The following is a 23,506-nucleotide window of genomic DNA, read 5'->3' on the forward strand; positions in this document are numbered from 1 at the left end:
TTCTCCTTCCCAACAGGAAGTTGCAAGAGGATCACCCACAGCAGAGCTGCTATATAGCTCCTCCCCTAACTGTCATATCCAGTCATTCGACCGAAAACAAACAGAGAAAGGAGAAACCATAGGGTGCAGTGGTGACTGTAGTTTAATTAAAATTTAGACCTGCCTTAAAAGGACAGGGCGGGCCACTGGATACACCACAAGAGAAATAAATTTATCAGGTAAGCATAAATTATGTTTTCTCTTGTTAAGTGTATCCAGTCCACGGATCATCCATTAATTGTGGGATACCAATACCAAAGCTAAAGTACACGGATGATGGGAGGGACAAGGCAGGATTAAGCGGAAGGAACCACTGCCTGAAGAACCTTTCTCCCAAACACAGCCTCCGAAGAAGCGAAAGTATCAAATTTGTAAAATTTTGAACAAGTGTGAAGCGAAGACCAAGGTACCGCATAGTCACGGAGGTTCTCAAGCTTAAATTTAAAATAAGAAATCTCTGAATCAGGTTTCCCCGAATCAGAGATGTCACCCACAGACTGAAGCTCTCCGTCCTCATGATCTGCATATTGTGACGCAGTATCAGACATCGCCCTTACAGCATCTGCGCGCTCTGTATTTCTCCTAACCCCAGAGCAATCGCGCTTGCCTCTTAATTCAGGCAACCTGGATAATACCTCTGACAGGGTATTATTCATGATTGCAGCCATGTCCTGCAAGGTAATCGCTATGGGCGTCCCTGATGTAATTGGCGCCATATTAGCGTGCATCCCCTGAGCGGGAGGCGAAGGGTCTGACACGTGGGGAGAGTTAGTCGGCATAACTTCCCCCTCGTCAGAATCTTCTGGTGATATTTCTTTTATAGTTAAAGACTGATCTTTACCGTTTAAGGTGAAATCAATACATTTAGTACACATTCTCCTATGGGGCTCCACCATGGCTTTCAAACATAATGAACAAGTAGTTTCCTCTATGTCAGACATGTTTAAACAGACTAGCAATGAGACTAGCAAGCTTGGAAAACACTTTAAACAAGTTTACAAGCAATATAAAAAACGTTACTGCACCTTTAAGAAACACAAATTTTGTCAAAATTTGAAATAACAGTGAAAAAAGGCAGTTACACTAATGAAATTTTTACAGTGTATGTAACAAGTTAGCAGAGCATTGCACCCACTTGCAAATGGATGATTAACCCCTTAATACCCAAAACTGAATAATAAAAGACAAAAACGTTTTTTTTTGTTGTTGTTTTTTTTCAAACAGTCACAACAACTGCCACAGCTCTACTGTGGATTTTTACCTCCCTCAAAAACGACTTTGAAGCCTTTTGAGCCCTCCAGAGAAGTCCTGGAACATGCAGGAAGAAGCTGGATGTCACTGTCAGTATTTTTAGCTGCACAGAAAAGCACTAAAATAGGCCCTTCCCACTCATATTGCAACAGTGGAAAGCCTAAGGAAACTGTTTCTCCCAATAAGTTTTATCACCAAATACATATAAAAACGATTAAACATGCCAGCAAATGTTTTATATTACATTTTTATAAGAGTATGTATCTCTATTAATAAGCCTGATACCAGTCGCTATCACTGCATTTAAGGCTTTACTTACATTACTTCGGTATCAGCAGCATTTTCTAGCAAATTCCATCCCTAGAAAAATATTAACTGCACATACCTTATTGCAGGAAAACCTGCACGCCATTCCCTCTCTGAAGTTACCTCACTCCTCAGAATATGTGAGAACAGCCATGGATCTTAGTTACTTCTGCTAAGATCATAGAAAACGCAGGCAGATTCTTCTTCTAAATACTGCCTGAGATAAACAGTACACTCCGGCACCATTTAAAAATAACAAACTTTTGATTGAAGAATAAACTAAGTATAAAACACCACACTCCTCTTACGACCTCCATCTTGGTTGAGGCTTGCAAGAGAATGACTGGATATGACAGTTAGGGGAGGAGCTATATAGCAGCTCTGCTGTGGGTGATCCTCTTGCAACTTCCTGTTGGGAAGGAGAATATCCCACAAGTAATGGATGATCCGTGGACTGGATACACTTAACAAGAGAAATAAACTTTTGGGTTTTCTTGTTGATTTGCACACCTGAGAGGTCACCTTCTTCTGCATTAGGAGGCACCTGAAACTTACCTAAAAAAATTATACAAATCTTAAAAAATAAATAAAAAGAAATGATGGTAACAAAATGCAAACTATTGACTATCATTATCAGCTACATAAACACGCACCTTTATTGTAGTTGTATATTTTGTTGCTCATGATATAAAATGAAATAAATATTATTTATAGGGAAAAAAGTACCAATACCACTAGGACAGCTTTTGAAACATTTACTGGAAGTAATGATAGATTATTAGATTTATCAATACTGCCAGAACTCTAGCATTCTATGTGTAATGCAGGCAGTTAAAGGGTTAATAGTGGATTTTGCTTATCTATGACAATAGATACATACAGTTCCACATTTAGAGCATCTGGTGCACAGTTCAGCACCAAGCAAGTAACTAAGGAAAAACCATGAAGAAAAATTAGTTCTGATAAATATGCCCAACTTCCAGCTGGTGAGCAAGCAACAGCCAAAGTATGAAATCTGTTATCCTGCAAAACAGAGGAAAATCTGGCCAAGCGCTATATTGCTGACAAACCCCAGGCTGTACAATAATGGATCATCAAAGTCAGGAAGGGACTAATAACAATCTGGGCACAATCTATTTGCTACAAAATGACAATAACTGGGAAATAGACCAATTGCGATCTTTAAAATATGGCAGTGTGGAAAATATAATAGTTGTGTATTGCAATGTGATTGTAGTTATTGCTATTAGATGTTGGATAATATTCCTTAATTGTTTAATGATAGTTTGTGTTTTATCCTGATAAAATAGGTCAGCAGGAAATGCAAAAACTCTAGAAAGAAAATGAGCACCAAAATATCTCCAAACAACACAACTATTATTATTGATATTAGTTAACAACAACAACAATAATAATATCATAATTGTGATCAATTATTTGTCATGCAATGCTGAGTACATAATCACATTGCTATACATTATCATGCAGATATGTTCACAGGTTTTATTTAGTCATTCAAAAATACACACATGCAGTCTTGGACTGGCCACTAGGTGGAGCAGTGATTCTTTCTCAGACTCAGAAATAAGCATTTCTTAGTTTCCTTAGTTTAATATAAAATTTCATCAGGAAAAAAAAAAGCTATGGAAATTTTAAGTGTTGGTGTATCTTTTAGTAATTTCCAATTTCCTCTGTTTTTAGAAAATCAACAGATTATGAATGATCAAACTCCTGTGTGTAATATGCACAACTGGTGCCGTAGGGTAAAGTGACTGATGTATCAATTCATTTTGGTGAAAATAAGGCTGAAATTTCAATAAGCTGATACGTTAGCTTGCTTCAGTAATTCCCTTCTCTCGAACAAGCTGCATAATTCAGGTTTATTGATGTACCCCATAGACATGCATTTAAATAAATAAATACATAAATCTGTACCTACCTTTTTTGGTTGGTGTAAGGAAAATTCAAATTTCATACCTAGAAACAGAGACAAGTAAAAACAATAAGTGATTATGCAATTCCAAGCAGTATTTTGTATCTATATATATATATCTATATCTATAAATACAGGACTGAAAACTTCTACTAGTTCACAAAAAAGAAAAAGAAAAGAAAGAAATTGAATGTGTGTACAAAAGCCTTTATAAAAACATACAGCTCCATAATACAAACAAAAAAAAACAAAACAAATCATATCAAATCATAATAAAAAACAACAGACTAATCAATCAAATCACCACGTATTTCATAATACCCATCCCTCTACCAGTTAGCAATCATAACATTTTCATTAATACAACAAAGGAATCCAACTGAATATGTAGCATTTACGATATCTCAGTTCTAAAAGATGTACTGTTTGTATATATGCTCAATATCTTACATGTTCTATGTGTGACCAAACTGCAACATTGAATTTACTAACTTCCACATTCCTAGTGTAGTGTTAATATTGACCATTACTATGGTAACTGCACAACACACACAAAGCAGATGCCATAAACAAACTTTATTAGCACAATCAAAATCCTCAGTGACAATACTTTTTAGAATGCATTAACTCTTAAAGGGACTACTACACATATTTATTAGTATCTTAAAATAGAGGTCACATAATATTAGTCCTTATTAACCCCATTTTAATGCAGTCTTGTATGTATCTATGTATTTTCGACTATCATCTGCTAACATCAAATCTATGTTTGTGACAAGTATTTATATAAACTATTCATTAGCCTCCATATCTGTTGTAAATAAAATTATACTGTTTACAAATAGTACCAAAGGTTAATGATAGACATCAAATAGAGGTTCTAATTGAAAGTATATACAATAAATATAACTATACAATTTACATAGCTCACTATATGAATAAAATATCGATCATTACTTAAATCCACCACTCACAAAGTCCATAGTTTCAAGGACCCAGTATTACTGGACAACCATTTCATTTTATTTATGCCTATTCCCCATGGTATGTGTACCGGACCACTTGACATACACACCCTAACAGAAGCTCAAATTAGGTTAATAAATAACACTATGGGGCATATTTAACAATGTGAGAGCAGACATGATACAAAGTATTGTATAATGTCCGCTGCACATCGATAAATGCCAACAGCATACGCTGTCTGCATTTATCATTGCACCAGCAATTCTTGTGAACTGCTGGTGCAATGCCGCCTGCTGCAGATTCACGGCCAATCGGCAGGGGGTGTCAATCAACCCGATCGTATTAGATCAAGTTGATTTCTGTCTGACGCCTCATAGCAGGCAGACAACTTATGGAGCAGCTCCAGAGCTTGATAAATATTCCCCTATGTATGAGACGTCTAAGGAAACCAAAGGTGTTTTAAACTTAGTACACATATATGTTGGCCATCAAAGTACACATTAACAGATCAATGCATAGTCTGGTTTAGTCTTGTACAGTTTTCAGTTTGTGGGGGGTTAGTGCATCAAGACAATATATCCATCTGGTCTCCTTTTTGAGGGGTTCCTGACATGGAAGTAAACTCAAATTTAAACTTGATTTGGATAGACAATGCAGTTTAAAAGAAAAACAAAAACTTTCCAATGTACTTATATTATCAAATTTGCTTAATTTCCTTGGTAGTCTTTGTTGAAAAGTAAAACTAGGTATACTCATAGGATATCAAGAGTGTGCACATGTCTTTTGCATTCTATTGAAGCAGTGTCTGCAACAATGTATAACTGCTACAATGGTTATCAGAAATGATTGCATGAATCAAGTTTACACTAATACTGTTGCTAAATTATCTTACATAATAATTACTCTTTAGAAACAGAATCATAAAAGAAAACAATTCTCACAGCAGGGTATTATAATTACAAAACAGTATACTTATGGTTTAAGTCCATCCAGTAATGAAGCTGCAACACTAAAAAAACTATGCTGCCGTCCCCCCAGCTCAATGGTCATTAAGAAAAGTACAGTACTGTGTTTAGGACAACAGATTTTTTAAATGTAATGGTATTTTTTCAGGACAGCCAATCAATTTGTAGTATGTCTGAATTTATTGTACACAGCGAGAAATATTATGTCTGTTCTGTCACCGGGAAAAAAATGTAATATAAAAGCTACCTCACCTGTATTTCTCCTTGTGTAGTTTATATTTCCCAGTGTTTTGTGGCATGCAGAATTCAGGAAATTGAAACAGAGGTGGAAAATTGTCACCAAAGTTTACTAGTGAGGAGTTAAACATTACTGGTCCAAACAAATTTACTAGTCTACTTAACATTAAACATAGGAAAAAAGTCAATGTTTTATATATATATTTGTTAAAGAGCACAACTTGGGAATATTGGATGGGGGTTTTAAGAATGTTGTGTTTTGAGGTTAGTTTTTGAGAATTGTATTTTTACTCTCTTTCAGGGTACAGAACATACTAAATTTACAGATCACAACCTTATACTAGTCGGTCTGTTTACAACTATATATGACATAATGTGTATAATTAGAAAGAAAATTAAACACATACACACGCTTTGTGCTAAAATGACATTCTAATTAATTAGAGCATGTCATTGTTTTCATTAAAACTTTTCTTTAACCTTTTTTTTTTTCCATAAAAAATCGTATCACTTAAAATATCTGAGTGTAATAGAAAAATGTCTCTTTGACAGAATATTTTTAATTAACAGATGCTCATTACATACTATGGGCCAGATTACAAGTGGCGCGTTAACAGTTGCACATAAAAGATAAGGGGTTTTATCGAGGCCGTTGTCGCTTCGTTTTTTCCACCAATTGTATTACAAATTGAAAGTTAACGAGATTTATGCTAGATGATTACCGTGTCTTCAGAGCACTGGTTAACGGTTTGGCAAAACAAAAAAGTGTCACAAAACACACCAAAAATACATTACAAAGTACAGTTACACTCATACTATCCCCATTTAATAAAAAATATTTTAAAGAAAATGCTCACAAATGTTATTAAGGCTCAAAGATATGAGGTCTCAGGTGTTAGAGAAAAAAAGCAGCCAAAGGACTTTAACATTGAGATACATATATATATATACATGTCTAAAGATGTACTGTGTATGTACTGTATGTGCACTATATATGTGTGTATATATATATATATATATATATATATATATATATATATATATATATAGAGAGAGAGAGAGAGAGAGATATATGTGTGTGTGTGTGTGTGTGTGTATGTATATATATATATATATATATATATATATATATATATATAGAGAGAGAGAGAGAGAGAGAGAGAGAGAGAGAGATGTGTGTGTGTATGTATATATATATATATATAGAGAGAGAGAGAGAGAGAGAGAGATATGTGTGTGTGTATGTATATATATATATATATAGAGAGAGAGAGAGAGAGAGAGAGAGAGAGAGAGAGAGAGAGAGAGAGAGAGCGAGAGAGAGAGACATATATATATATATATATATATATATATATATATATATATATATATAAAAGTGCATTGGATCCCTTTGCAGTTAAGTAGATGAAAACATGTAAAAGCATATTTTATGCAATATTCATATTTAATAAAGTGTTATATTCTGTATTTACTGTAAATATGTCACATTCCAATATATATTCTTCTATGTGAATAATATTTGAATGTGAAACATTCATATTTTTATGCCGGGTTAGCGCACTTGAGAATCGTGTTTGCGGGCGAGTAGGGTATTTGTTTTTTTGCTCCTTTGACGTGTATGGAGGAAAAAGTTATCGTTGGGTAAGTGCCCGAGCGTAAAACAGTTTACTTTTAACTAATAATACGAGCGCAACTTGACGTATGCAAAAAGCTTACTTCTGGTGCAGGTAACACTCCACTTGTAATCTAGCCCTATGTGTTTAAAGTGCCATAAAACATGTTGAGATATGTGCATATCCTAAAAGGGTTAATTATTTAAAAATAGTTTGCATAAAAAAATTGTTTAAAAACTGCCGGCAAGTATTTTAAAATTATTTTCAAAAATAAGCAAAAATACTTAGCCATGCTGTCTGGAGCACTGTGCTTCACCCCCCTTAAAAGAAAGGGTTAAAATGGAAGTACTGCAGTATACATTTGCAGTTATAGTAATTAAAGTACATATTATATTTTTCCTCTACACCAACTTGTTTTATGTCCCTTTAAAAAGAAATGGTGGATACGTACGCATGCCATACCTGTTATGCTTATTGCTTTGCCAGAAACAGCCTGGGTGTGCAACTTTGTGTGTTTAAAATCTTGCAAAGCTAAAGAGATAGTCAGAAAAAACTATCAACTGTTCTAACAAATTAAACTACGCTATTAATACACTAAAATGTCCCTTTTGATATGATAAAAAGGTTTTGCTTTTTGTGGCTGGCTAAAATATTGCAATCTCAGGTATTGTTTCCTTGCACAGCAGAACTGAGACTAGGTGCAATATGCCCTTAAAATGGCTAAGCTCACCATAGTAAATCAACCTTTCTGTGAGGCTAGAAGTTCATTGCATTAGGGAAATGATATACAGTGGTGGCGTCTTTTATCTGTTACTGCAGACGTGATAATGATTCCTTTTCAGAATAATCTACAAAGGATTTCATGGTTACATCATTTTCTTTTAAATACTGTGAAGAACATAAAATGCTAAATATTCTTCTAGTTTGTTGCCATTTTCATTTGGATCTCAGACCAGGTATAAAGGACATTTATCTAAAGCTTGTCTTGTATTGTTCCAAGGCCCATTTGAACAGTTTGATAGTGTGACATTTCCACTATTATGTAAAGAGCTCAGAGAATGCATGAACTGGGGACCGAGAGTGATAATCCTAATAATAACAGCTTTGTAGGAAACATACATTTTTGCACATAAGAATCTCAGCTCTTTTGTATTCTAGTTGGATTATTTGCTAATTTACATAACAGACATTAAAAACGGTTTATTAATAGGAAACAATTCATATGCGCTCTAACCAAAAACATAATTTATGCTTACCTGATAAATTCCTTTCTTCTGTTGTGTGATCAGTCCACGGGTCATCATTACTTCTGGGATATTATCTGCTCCCCTACAGGAAGTGCAAGAGGATTCACCCAGCAGAGTTGCTATATAGCTCCTCCCCTCTACGTCACCTCCAGTCATTCGACCAAAGACCAACGAGAAAGGAGAAGCCAAGGGTGTAGTGGTGACTGAATTATAATTTAAAAAATATGTACCTGCCTTAAAAAACAGGGCGGGCCGTGGACTGATCACACAACAGAAGAAAGGAATTTATCAGGTAAGCATAAATTATGTTTTCTTCTGTTATGTGTGATCAGTCCACGGGTCATCATTACTTCTGGGATACCAATACCAAAGCAAAAGTACACGGATGACGGGAGGGATAGGCAGGCTCATTATACAGAAGGAACCACTGCCTGAAGAACCTTTCTCCCAAAAATAGCCTCCGAAGAAGCAAAAGTGTCAAATTTGTAAAATTTGGAAAAAGTATGAAGCGAAGACCAAGTTGCAGCCATGCAAATCTGTTCAACAGAGGCCTCATTCTTAAAGGCCCAAGTGGAAGCCACAGCTCTAGTGGAGTGAGCTGTAATTCTTTCAGGAGGCTGCTGTCCAGCAGTCTCATAGGCTAAACGTATTATGCTACGAAGCCAAAAAGAGAGAGAGGTAGCAGAAGCTTTTTGACCTCTCCTCTGTCCAGAATAAACGACAAACAGGGAAGAAGTTTGGCGAAAATCTTTAGTTGCCTGCAAGTAGAACTTGAGGGCACGAACTACATCCAGATTGTGTAGAAGACGTTCCTTCTTTGAAGAAGGATTTGGACACAAGGAGGGAACAACAATCTCTTGATTGATATTCCTGTTAGAGACAACCTTAGGTAAGAACCCAGGTTTAGTACGCAGAACTACCTTGTCTGAGTGAAAGATCAGATAAGGAGAATCACAATGTAGGGCTGATAACTCAGAGACTCTTCGAGCCGAGGAAATAGCCATTAAAAATAGAACTTTCCAAGATAACAATCTTATATCAATGGAATGAAGGGGTTCAAACGGAACACCCTGTAAAACGTTAAGAACTAAGTTTAAACTCCATGGCGGAGCAACAGTTTTAAACACAGGCTTGATCCTAGCTAAAGCCTGACAAAAGGCCTGGATGTCTGAATTTTCTGACAGACGCCTGTGTAACAAGATGGACAGAGCTGAGATCTGTCCCTTTAATGAGCTAGCCGATAAACCCTTTTCTAAACCTTCTTGTAGAAAAGACAATATCCTAGGAATCCTAACCTTACTCCAGGAGTAATCTTTGGATTCACACCAGTATAGGTATTTACGCCATATTTTATGGTAAATCTTTCTGGTAACAGGCTTCCTAGCCTGTATCAGGGTATCAATAACCGACTCAGAAAACCCACGTTTTGATAAAATCAAGCGTTCAATTTCCAAGCAGTCAGCTTCAGAGAAGTTAGACTTTGATGTTTGAATGGACCCTGAATCAGAAGGTCCTGTCTTAGAGGTAGAGACCACGGCGGACAGGATGACATGTCCACTAGATCTGCATACCAAGTCCTGCGCGGCCATGCAGGCGCTATTAGAATCACTGATGCTCTCTCCTGTTTGATTTTGGCAATCAATCGAGGAAGCAGCGGGAAGGGTGGAAACACATAAGCCATCCTGAAGTTCCAAGGTGCTGTCAAAGCATCTATCAGAACCGCTCCCGGATCCCTGGATCTGGATCCGTAGCGAGGAAGTTTGGCGTTCTGGCGAGACGCCATGAGATCTATCTCTGGTTTGCCCCAACGTCGAAGTATTTGGGCAAAGACCTCCGGATGAAGTTCCCACTCCCCCGGATGAAGAGTCTGGCGACTCAAGAAATCCGCCTCCCAGTTCTCCACTCCCGGGATGTGGATTGCTGACAGGTGGCAAGAGTGAGACTCTGCCCAGCGAATTATCTTTGATACTTCTATCATTGCTAGGGAGCTTCTTGTCCCTCCCTGATGGTTGATGTAAGCTACAGTCGTGATGTTGTCCGACTGAAACCTGATGAACCCCCAAGTCTTTAACTGGGGCCAAGCTAGAAGGGCATTGAGAACTGCTCTCAATTCCAGAATGTTTATTGGCAGGAGACTTTCCTCCTGACTCCATTGTCCCTGAGCCTTCAGAGAATTCCAGACAGCGCCCCAACCTAGAAGGCTGGCGTCTGTTGTTACAATTGTCCAGTCCGGCCTGCTGAAAGGCATCCCCCTGGACAGATGTGGCCGAGAAAGCCACCATAGAAGAGAGTTTCTGGTCTCTTGATCCAGATTCAGAGTGGGGGACAAATCTGAGTAATCCCCATTCCACTGACTCAGCATGCACAATTGCAGCGGTCTGAGATGTAGGCGTGCAAAGGGTACTATGTCCATTGCTGCTACCATTAAGCCGATCACCTCCATGCATTGAGCTACTGACGGGAGTTGAATGGAATGAAGGACACGGCATGCATTTAGAAGCTTTGTTAATCTGTCTTCTGTCAGATAAATCTTCATTTCTACGGAATCTATAAGAGTCCCCAAGAATGGAACCCTTGTGAGAGGCAAGAGAGAACTCTTCTTTTCGTTCACTTTCCATCCATGCGACCTTAGAAATGCCAGAACTAACTCTGTATGAGACTTGGCAGTTTGAAAGCTTGAAGCTTGTATCAGAATGTCGTCTAGGTACGGAGCTACCGAAATTCCTCGCGGTCTCAGAACCGCCAGAAGGGCACCCAGAACCTTTGTGAAGATTCTTGGAGCCGTAGCCAATCCGAATGGAAGAGCTACAAACTGGTAATGCCTGTCTAAGAAGGCAAACCTTAGATACCGGTAATGATCTTTGTGAATCGGTATGTGAAGGTAAGCATCCTTTAAATCCACTGTGGTCATGTACTGACCCTTTTGGATCATGGGTAAGATTGTCCGAATAGTTTCCATTTTGAACGATGGAACTCTTAGGAATTTGTTTAGGATCTTTAAATCCAAGATTGGCCTGAAAGTTCCCTCTTTTTTGGGAACCACAAACAGGTTTGAGTAAAACCCTTGTCCTTGTTCCGACCGCGGAACCGGATGGATCACTCCCATTAATAATAGATCTTGTACACAGCGTAGAAACGCGTCTTTCTTTATTTGGTTTGTTGACAACCTTGACAGATGAAATCTCCCTCGTGGGGGAGATAATTTGAAGTCTAGAAGGTATCCCTGAGAAATGATCTCTAGCGCCCAGGGATCCTGGACATCTCTTGCCCAAGCCTGGGCGAAGAGAGAGAGTCTGCCCCCCACTAGATCCGGTCCCGGATCGGGGGCCCTCGGTTCATGCTGTCTTAGGGGCAGCAGCAGGTTTTCTGGCCTGCTTGCCCTTATTCCAGGACTGGTTAGGTTTCCAGCCTTGTCTGTAACGAGCAACAGCTCCTTCCTGTTTTGGTGCAGTGGAAGTTGATGCTGCACCTGCTTTGAAATTCCGAAAGGGACGAAAATTAGACTGTCTAGCCTTAGCTTTGGCTTTGTCTTGAGGTAGAGCGTGGCCCTTACCTCCTGTAATGTCAGCGATAATTTCTTTCAAACCGGGCCCAAATAAAGTTTGCCCCTTGAAAGGTATATTAAGTAATTTGGACTTAGAAGTTACATCAGCCGACCAGGATTTTAGCCACAGCGCCCTACGTGCCTGAATGGCGAATCCTGAATTCTTAGCCGTAAGTTTGGTTAAATGTACTACGGCCTCCGAAACGAATGAATTAGCTAGTTTAAGGACTCTAAGCCTGTCCGTAATGTCGTCCAGCGTAGCGGAACTAAGGTTCTCTTCCAGAGACTCAATCCAAAATGCTGCCGCAGCCGTAATCGGCGCGATGCATGCAAGGGGTTGCAATATCAAACCTTGTTGAACAAACATTTTCTTAAGGTAACCCTCTAATTTTTTATCCATAGGATCTGAAAAAGCACAGCTATCCTCCACCGGGATAGTGGTGCGCTTAGCTAAAGTAGAAACTGCTCCCTCCACCTTAGGGACCGTTTGCCATAAGTCCCGTGTGGTGGCGTCTATTGGAAACATCTTTCTAAATATTGGAGGGGGTGAGAACGGCACACCGGGTCTATCCCACTCCTTAGTAACAATTTCAGTTAATCTCTTAGGTATAGGAAAAACGTCAGTACTCGCCGGTACCGCAAAGTATTTATCCAACCTACACATTTTCTCTGGTATTGCAACAGTGTTACAATCGTTAAGAGCCGCTAAGACCTCCCCTAGTAATACACGGAGGTTTTCCAATTTAAATTTAAAATTTGAAATATCTGAATCCAATCTGCTTGGATCAGAACCGTCACCTACAGAATGAAGCTCTCCGTCCTCATGCTCTGCAAGCTGTGACGCAGTATCAGACATGGCCCTAGAATTATCAGCGCACTCTGTTCTCACCCCAGAGTGATCACGCTTGCCTCTTAGTTCTGGTAACTTAGCCAAAACTTCAGTCATAACAGTAGCCATATCTTGTAATGTTATCTGTAATGGCTGCCCAGATGTACTAGGCGCCATAATATCACGCACCTCCCGGGCGGGAGACGCAGGTACTGACACGTGAGGCGAGTTAGACGGCATAACTCTCCCCTCGCTGTTTGGTGAAAATTTGTTCAATTTGTACAGATTGGCTTTTATTTAAAGTAGCATCAATACAGTTAGTACATAAATTTCTATTGGGCTCCACCTTGGCATTGGAACAAATGACACAGGTATCTTCCTCTGAATCAGACATGTTTAACACACTAGCAATAAACATGCAACTTGGTTACAATCTTATTTAACAAAAACGTACTGTGCCTCAAAGAAGCACTAAACGATTAAATGACAGTTGAAATAATGAACTGAAAAACAGTTATAGCATCACTCTTTAAAAACAACACAACTTGTTAGCAAAGGTTTGTTCCCATTAGTAAAGCAACACTAATTAAATTTTTAAAACACAGTCACTATATAAATCTCACAGCTCTGCTGAGAGAATCTACTTCCCTTCAAAGAAGTTTGAAGACCCCTGAGTTCTGTTAGAGATGAACCGGATCATGCAGAAAATATAAGTGTAACTGACTGGAAATTTTTTGATGCGTAGCAAAGAGCGCCAAAAACGGCCCCTCCCCCTCACACACAGCAGTGAGAGAGAAACGAAACTGTCATAATCAAAACAAGCAAACTGCCAAGTGGAAAAATAATGCCCAAATATTTATTCACTCAGTACCTCAGAAATGCAAACGATTCTACATTCCAGCAAAAACGTTTAACATGAATTAAATACCTATTAAAAGGTTTAATGTACTTTTACGGAGTAATTCCGGTGAAATACCATCCCCAGAATACTGAAGTGTAGAGTATACATACATGTCATTATAACGGTATAGCAGGATTTTCTCATCAATTCCATTCAGAAAATAAAAACTGCTACATACCTCAATGCAGATTCAACTGCCCGCTGTCCCCTGATCTGAAGCTTTTACCTCCCTCAGATGGCCGAGAAACAGCAATATGATCTTAACTACTCCGGTTAAAATCATAAGAAAAACTCTGGTAGATTCTTCTTCAAACTCTGCCAGAGAAGTAATAACACGCTCCGGTGCTATTGTAAAATAACAAACTTTTGATTGAAGTTATAAAAACTAAGTATAATCACCATAGTCCTCTCACACCTCCTATCTAGTCTTTGGGTGCAAGAGAATGACTGGAGGTGACGTAGAGGGGAGGAGCTATATAGCAACTCTGCTGGGTGAATCCTCTTGCACTTCCTGTAGGGGAGCAGATAATATCCCAGAAGTAATGATGACCCGTGGACTGATCACACATAACAGAAGAAATAAAAGTAATTTACTATTATTATTATTATTATCATAATGTATTTGCTAAGTGGCACAGTAATCTTCAGCTCTGACAACATGATTATTGGGTACAATGCCATCAGACTTGGCAAAGGAATTGACTCAGGAGGAAAAGGGATCTGTTCCATAGATCTTACAATCTACTATGCCAATCAGAATATTTCATTTGATGCCTGGATGATACACTTTTTCCTGCCTTCTATTTTTTTAGGCTTCTAGCAGGCAATGTTTTTTCCACCATCACACCAGTTGCCTAACTTCTATACTCGACTCAAATAGCCTTCACGACTCTTCACACCAAGCTGGTCATCTTTCTATCTGATTTTGATAATAAATTGTTCATCCCTAATCTTTGATGTGTGTTACCGTACTTCAACTTGGTCGCCATTCATTCCTCGCCAATCCTGGCATTGCTGTGCTTAGATCATGTGCCAAAAATGGCTGTCATCAGCCAAAAAAAAACAAATACTTACAGTGTCTATGTGCTATATTTAAAATGTAGAGACATTAAAGTAACATTAAAGTTACATTTTCATTTAGGTCCATAATGTGTATTAACAATTAAGGTTTAATTACTGATTAACAACAAGAATTCAAAAGAAAAAATAAATGTCACAGAAAGAGGAAAGGCCAAGCACAAGCCTACAATATGGGGAGGATCACCCATTATCCATATCCAAGATTCCACTCAAACGTCCTTTGCATTAAATTGTACTTCATCGTTTTAATAAAAATAAGGTGTCTAATGGATAATGAGGGTATAAAAGTGGGCACTGATGATGGTAGGGAAAGCTCAAAGTAGACTTATGCCCCCCCCTTATTCCCTATTTGTAGCAGGGGAAATAATCAACAGAAAATGGACAAAGAGAACTCTCTATTCCCTATAGCTAAGCAATTTAAAGGGATATAAAACCCACCAAAATTACAATTTTAAAAAAATAAAATTGGGCTCCATTTTACTTATATTATCAAATTTGCTTAGTTCCCATGATATTCTTTGTTGAAGAGATACCTAGGTAGGTATCTGGACCACTACATGGCAGGAATCGTGCTGCCATCTAGTGCTCTTGGAAATGGATAACATTCTTGCAAAACTGCTGCCATATAGTGCTCCAGACATGTGCACGCTCCTCAGCTTTTTTCAGCAACAGATTCAAAGAGAAGTATACAGTATATGACAGTAGCATTAAATTAGAAAGTTGTTTAAATTGCATGCTTTATCTGAATAAGGAAAGACAATGTTGGGGTTTTATTTTCCTGCATATACTACATTTTCGTATGAAAAGTGCACAATAAAATTTGTATTTTAAACATCATACTAAAGGAATAATTGAACCATTCACACAAAAATAAAGCAGGGAGCATTGTAGCTATGGTGCATCAAAAATCGTTCACTAAAAATCATATTTTATAAAAAAACGTAAACTTGTATGTAAATTACACAGAAATAAATTGCATTAACTATGCACAGCGTAAATCGTAATTTAAGTACACTGGATGTGCAAAAAAAAAAGCAAGAAAATGGCCTGAATAAGGGCGTTCCATAGGCTTATATGAAATTGTCTCTTTAATGCCACCGTAATTTTGAGAACAATTTTCGCACCACAGATCTCACAGTTTTTTCTCGCCAACTAAAAGGTGGCAAGCTTCTCGCAAAAAACTGAAAATACTTATAACCCTAATGGACAAACGCAAGCACACAAAAATATAGGAGATGCTATACGCAGAAAGCACCATAATGTGATTTATATTGCCCCCTGCTTACTGCTTTCCAGCGAGCTCCTTTACATTCAATAGCAGACATCTCCCCGGGACTGCCCCTTTTACGATAATTCTACCAGGGCAGTCCCTGTAAGGATCAACGAGAAAATCCACGTCTGAAATTAAGAGGTTTCGATCATCTGGCCCTTTGTGTTTCAAAATCTCCATTTTGTGTGCTTTTAAAAAAAGATTTTCTGAACATACTCAGTCCCTAATTCTGTGTGACACCCATAGCTGTGGGGTTGTGACTAGGATGTCCTAGTACCATGATAAAACTAATTTATAACTGGGCATGGGCAAAAATTAATAGTTCGGTATTGGTTAACTAAACATATGTCAAATATGGCTGCAGGCAGTGGTATTTAGCTATTTTCAGTGCCGGATTTATTAGAATATAAGTGCAGCACACAAATATATGTGCAAATCTAGATATGAATGTTGCACTTTTACACTTATAAATCTGATGGTGAAAATAGCGGAATGCTGCTGCTTGTGACCATATTGGGCATAAGTTTAGTAAATGTAACTAACAAATATTTGCACATTTCTATTTATAACTGCCTCTAACTGGCCTCAGCAGAGGAGATTAGATAGGAAAAACAGGCTTTTAATGCTGAAACAAATATATTATAAATATTGAAAGCTTACATTTATATCTTCAATATTTATACTAATTGTGTAACAACAATACATCTGCATATTATTCCCAAGGTTACAATGTGAATATTATTGAATACATGATTACGTCTTGCATTTACTTAGTGTTTACTATCCCTTTAAGAAACATTGATGATGAACACAGAGTGTGGACATGCTTTTATTATAGTTCTGCACTTTATATTTTAGGTAATGATATTTCCCATGTACACTGCAAGTTGCCTCATGTTTCCATGACACAGGTATACTGCAGAGGTTAAGATTTCAGAGCCATGGGATATATATTTGAAGAGATACTAAGAGGCGTCATGGGGAGAAAAGCAATTAAAAACTATTCCTTTTAATATTCTATCAAGGACTAGATCATCAGCTACCAAATTCTAGTAAGAAACCTGTTCTCCCAAGGAGTTTTATCAACACCGTTCAAAACTTATATGGAGGTAACATCAGATGTTCAATTATGCATAGCAAAAAAAAACAAAAAAAACGTAGCAAAGTATTTTCATTATTTAGTTTGAATGCAATATATATTTTATGTATGCATAATATACTGTATATTAGCAAATTATATACTGTATATTAGCAATTAATCACTGCATGGTAACTGATCTATAAACAAAATGTGTGTTTTTAAAGTTGTTGAAACTGTCAATGTGTTATTAATATTTACATTGTTTTGCAGTCCAGGTACATACTATTTAAAGAAGCCTATTGACTATGATGCTCTTGCCTCTACTTGATCAGTGCAGGATTTCATTTATCCCTAAGGAATCTGTGTGTAGCTTGGTTCAGGGTCAGTATTCTAAATTCTGCAGGTTACACTCTAGATTCTCTCTCTGAGGTGAAAAACACAATTTCCATAGTTAAAAAACCTTTATTTTGATGTACAGTACTTTTAAGCTTCTCTTGCTGATTGGTGATGCTTTTTTGTTTTTTACATTTGAAAAGGCAAGAATGTAAGCTTAAGACCAGGCCCATTTTTAGTTCAGAACCTGGGTAGCTCTTGCTGATTGGTGGCTACATTTAGACCCAGGTGCTAAACCAAAAATGGGCCGGCTCCTAAACTTACATTCTTGCCATTCCAAATAAAGATACCAAGAGAACGAAGAAAAATAGTTAATAGGGGTAAATTACAAAGTTTCTTAAAATTGCATGCTCTATCTAGTCAAAATTAAACTTTCTGGATTCAGACTATCCCTTTAACTAAGCCTCTTGTTATTTACTAACTTAGGTAACAGAATAACCATAGTCTTAAATAAAATTCTACATTATCTGGAGAAGAGTGTATGTTGTTGTGAAATGTAAATGCAAAATACTGGAAAACCTATAAAAAATAAAGAAAAGAATCCCTGCTTGTACTGCCCCTTAAATAATAGCAATTTCAAAATGATCTGTTATGTTACACTGTAAATACATTTTGTGTTTGTGCCTACTGAGAATAGGAAATTCTTATGTGTCATTTGTAATAAGTATCAACAGCAATAAACAAATTATAGCTGAATCGCTGATTTTAATACTACGTTAGAGGCAGATGCATTTTTTACTATTAATTTTATCACTGCAAGAAGCTCAGCTGCAAAAGCTGAAGATTTATATTCACCGACAGTAACGTCAACATGTGGAAGCTGGCAATTTGCATATCTAAATATGTATTATTTCACCAAATGGCTAAATGGATTATAGCAGGAAATTGAATAAACACAGTTTTCTAGAAATGCACACAGTTAATGCAGGCAAAAACATTCAAAGGATTAAGTCCTGTATTTCTCTCTATACTGGAAAAATAAAATGTGGCGATGAAGGAAGAAATCGACATTTCAGGTAAATATAATATGCAAAAAAAAAATGACATCAAGGACATGTGGACATCAATCATATGTATGATCTAGCTTCCGAGTCACACTATGAAACACAATGGGAGGTCTCCTCTTTAGATCACACTATAGATCAGTAAAATTCCACTAGGAAATAAAACATGATTGAAAGCTCTAACATCTGCAGCAAGTATACATTTGTTTTTGTACACATTAAAGACATTGTAGTTATACTGATATTCTTAAAGGGACAGTCTACTTCAAAATTGTTATTGTTTAAAAAGATAGATAATCCCTTTATTGCCCATTCCCCAGTTTTGTATAACCAACATGGTTATATTAATACACTTTTTACCTCTGTGATTACCTTGTATCTAAGCCTTTTCTGACAGCCCCCTGATCACATGACTTTTTATTTATTATCTATTGACTTGTATTTAATCCAATTAGTGCAGTGTCTGCCACAAACCACGGGCATGAGCACAATGTTATCTATATGGCTCACATGAACTAGCAACCACCTGTTGTGAATAGCAAATAAAAAAGCATGTGATAAGAGGCTGTCTTTAGTGGCTTAGAAACAGGCAGAAATGTTGAGGTTTAAAGGTTATAAAGTATATTAATATAACAATGTTGGTTGTGCAAAGCTAGGGAATGGGTAGTAAAGGCGTGATTTATCTTTTTAATTAACAATAATTCTGGAGTAGATTGTCCGCTTTAAAGGGTACCTCCTTCTAATCATGGGTGCTGCCATTACGGAACCTAGGGTTACACTGCAGGTATTTGAAGGAGACACTCAGCACTAGAACATAGTGAAAGTTAGATTTCAACATGGCAGCACCTGTAACTAGAGGGAGGTAGAGAATAACCTCAATACTATGCTTATGAAATATATTTAGTGTTTAATGTCCCTTTAAATAACCTTACAAAAGTCTTGATTTCATTAACTTTATCTCTATACAAAAATACTATACTTTGTAAAATCAGCTATAAAACCAGCCAATGCTATCTTGTTAAATAGCCAATAAATCCTCAATTACATTTTCATTTTCACAATAAAACTTTGCAAAGTTTTTTTTTTTTTTTTTTTTTAAAGCTACGGTTAAATATTTATATTGCTATGTGTTTTAAATTAATTCAGATGCTCATATAAGCCTTACATTATCGGTCACTTAAAGGGACACTGTACCCAAAAGTTTTCTTTTGTGATTCAGATAGAGCATGCAATTTTAAGCAACTTTCTAATTTACTCCTATTATCAATTTTTCTTCGTTCTCTTGCTATCTTTATATGAAAAAAAGGCATCTAAGCTTTTTTTCTTGGTTCAGCACTCTGGACAGCAGTTTTTGATTGGTGGATGAATTTATCCACCAATCAGCAAGGACAACCTAGGTTGTTCACCAAAAATGGGCCGGCATCTAAACTTACATTCTTGCATTTCAAATAAAGATACAAAGAGAATAAAGAAGATTTGATAATAGGAGTAAATTAGAAAGTTGCTTAAAATTGCATGCTCAATCTGAATCATGAAAGAAATTTTTTGGGTACAGTGTCCCTTTAAAGCAAATATCCTGTGTGAACCACGATTGCTTTTTGAGATGTTCCCTTAAAGCCCACACTAAATACTTAAAGGACCTGTAAATAGATTTGCATAATGATAAAAAAGACAATGCAATAGCACTTAGTCTGAAATTCGAATGAGTATTAGATTTTTTTTTCTGACAAATTTCAAAGTTATATTTATTTCCACTCCCCCCGTATCATGTGACAGACATCAGCCAATCACAAATGCACATACATCTTGCACATGCTCAGTAGGAGCTGGTAACTAAAAATGTGTAAAAATAAAAAAAGACTGTGCACGTTTTGTTAATTGAAGTAAATTGGAAAGCTGTTTAAAATTGCATGCTCTATCTGAATCATAAAAGTTTTATTTTGACTTGAGTGTCCCTTTAAATAATAAATACTAAATGTGTCTGAGAACCAAGGCGGCATTTTTTGCACTATTTCAGAGATTGCATGTCATGCCAAGCCATTTGTACACATCTAGTTGTGTGCTGCTGATTTATCCCTCTGCATCACACAGACAACACACACCCTGTACATGCATGCAGTTGGAAGCTATGGGTTTAAAGGGACAGTGTACCATAAACTTGTTTCCCCTTAATGTCTTTCCAATGATGTGTTATACCAGCTGCAGAGTATAAAATGTATGATACCAAGGAAAGGAAAAAAGTTAAAGATACTAACACTCTCACTCTAAAATGCTAACCCTAAGGTTGGATTATCTCCTAAAACCAACCAATATGTAGAGACAGAAAAAACAGAGTATAGGGTAGCGCTAAGACAGCTTAGAGATTTGTCAGTAAAAATCTAGTGATCAAGTGGCAGGGATATAGTGTGTAATAACACTAAAGGGAGAGGGCACTCAAATATTCTGGAAAACACAGTGGCTAGTGGTATAAAGGGGTCAAATAAAGCGCAAAAAAAGCGCAAAAAAGTGCTAGAAGCAAGGAATTGTTAATGTGATATATGGTTAAAATGACCTCTAGATTTAAAACTAAATAGAAATGTACACCGAGTCTAACTTGACAAAAATTGTTTTAATCATAAATAAAATCAAACACAGATAATTAAAAGGTGCCGGCACCAAATTAACAGAATCAGAAATTAAAAAAAGCATATTGCAGTTGGACAAAAAACATAAGAGGCTAAAAGATACAATAGGTGATTAGATACAATTTGTATCGTGAACAATAATTTATACCGATAAACATATGTTTCCCAATTTGGTTGGTGGTGTTTACCGTACTGGTGTATAGGATGACCGTCCTCAGTTGTTAGATAGACTTGTATAGGGAAACAGAAATGTCTGCGGCCGTAGATGGTGAATGAAACCGCTCCGGCGGTAATGTCCGATGCGATGTGGATGGCAAGCGGTGTTGCTAATAGACTGCAGTTGCAAAGTACAAAATCCTACTGCGTCTGGATGGCCTGTATGTTGCCGTGGTAAAGTTGCAGGTAAGTCCTGGGGCCGAGGTATTTGCTGGCAGCCGAGACTTAACTAGCGGGCTGTACCTCCAGGTCCTATTACCTGTTCCGGTGTAGGGGATCACAGGCTGGAAGTCTGTTTGGTAAGGTATACTAATTCGTTGATAGACTTAATGAGAACACGGTAGATAGATCCTGGGTGAGGAATTATGCACATGTATACACCGCTTACAGCTTTAAAACGGCTTTAATACACCTCACCTACTATAACCGGGTTCCCCAAATAGATAGTGTGCAGATGAGCAAATCTATGCGGCCTACTCGGCTGAAACGCGTAGATTTGCTCATCTGCCCGCTAGTTAAGTCTCGGCTGCCAGCAAATACCTCGGCCCCAGGACTTACCTGCAACTTTACCACGGCAACATACAGGCCATCCAGACGCAGTAGGATTTTGTACTTTGCAACTGCAGTCTATTAGCAACACCGCTTGCCCTCCACATCGCATCGGACATTACCGCCGGAGCGGTTTCATTCACCATCTACGGCCACAGACATTTCTGTTTCCCTATACAAGTCTATCTAACAACTGAGGACGGTCATCCTATACACCAGTACGGTAAACACCACCAACCAAATTGGGAAACATATGTTTGTCATTTAAAAACATCCTGCTTACGAGACAGACTTAAATTAGGAAACATATGTTTGTTTATCGGTATAAATTATTGTTCACGATACAAATTGTATCTAATCACCTATTGTATCTTTTAGCCTCTTATGTTTTTAGTCCAACTGCAATATGCTTTTTTAATTTCTGATTCTGTTAATTTGGTGCCGGCACCTTTTAATTATCTGTGTTTGATTTTATTTATGATTAAAACAATATTTGTCAAGTTAGACTCGGTGTACATTTCTATTTAGTTTTAAATCTAGAGGTCATTTTAACCATAGATCACATTAACACTTCCTTGCTTGTAGCACTTTTTTGCGCTTTTTTTGACCCCTTTATACCACTAGCCACTGTGTTTTCCAGAATATTTTAGTGCCCTCTCCCTTTAGTGTTATTACACACTATATCCCTGCCACTTGATCACTAGATTTTTACTGACAAATCTCTAAGCTGTCTTAGCGCTACCCTATACTCTGTTTTTTCTGTATAAAATGTATGATAAATTGCTCCTTGATATATATTTTTGTATATGAAATGGTTATTTCTGTCAATTGAAACTATGAGCTTGCAGGGAGGGCAGATCACATTAGCTGGTCTCTCTTCATTCACAAAAAATCCTCCTTATCTAATGTCAAAGTAAACAGTGAAACCAATGGAAAATTACCATTTTAGTACATCTCTATCTAACCCCCACTGGGAACATATTAAACATTAAACCTTGTTTGCATAGCTTTTGTATAACCATTACTAGTATTGAGATTTTCAGTATACTTTGGGATACAACAGACACAAGAAGTTATTTCAAATTGCGAATTTAAAGTAAATGAGCAATCTGTAAACAATGTAATACACTCCAGGCGGTAAAATGGATAATTGGGATCACATTAAAGGGATATGAAACCCAAGCATTTTCTTTTGTTATTTAGTCAGAGCATACAATTTTTTTTAAAGTTTCCAATTTACTTTAAATTTGATTTGTTCCCACGTTATTCTTTGTTGAGGAGATACATGAATGTATACAAGTATAAATGTGTATTAGGCCACCTATTGCAAATTGATAAAGTACAGCAGGTATAAAACAAAATCCAATAAGAAAGATTATCTGGACTACTATAATGTATAAACCTCAGGAAGAACTTGCTATGTAGCATCTGATCTACTCGGGATAGCTCTGCATT

The 23,506-nt window shown here is 37.1% G+C and overlaps 1 protein-coding gene across 1 annotated transcript in view; it reads right to left on the bottom strand.

The window, feature by feature from the left end:
- Positions 1-23,506, bottom strand: part of CHST8 (carbohydrate sulfotransferase 8) — a 73,732-nt gene that overhangs the window by 15,834 nt on the left and 34,392 nt on the right. Inside the window, exon 2 of the mRNA XM_053719230.1 lies at positions 3,536-3,573. Coding sequence (XP_053575205.1) covers positions 3,536-3,573 — 38 coding nt within the window. The remainder of the gene's footprint in view (positions 1-3,535; positions 3,574-23,506) is intronic.

Source organism: Bombina bombina, chromosome 1 (assembly GCF_027579735.1).
Source record: "Bombina bombina isolate aBomBom1 chromosome 1, aBomBom1.pri, whole genome shotgun sequence".
Taxonomy (NCBI): Eukaryota; Metazoa; Chordata; class Amphibia; order Anura; family Bombinatoridae; genus Bombina; species Bombina bombina.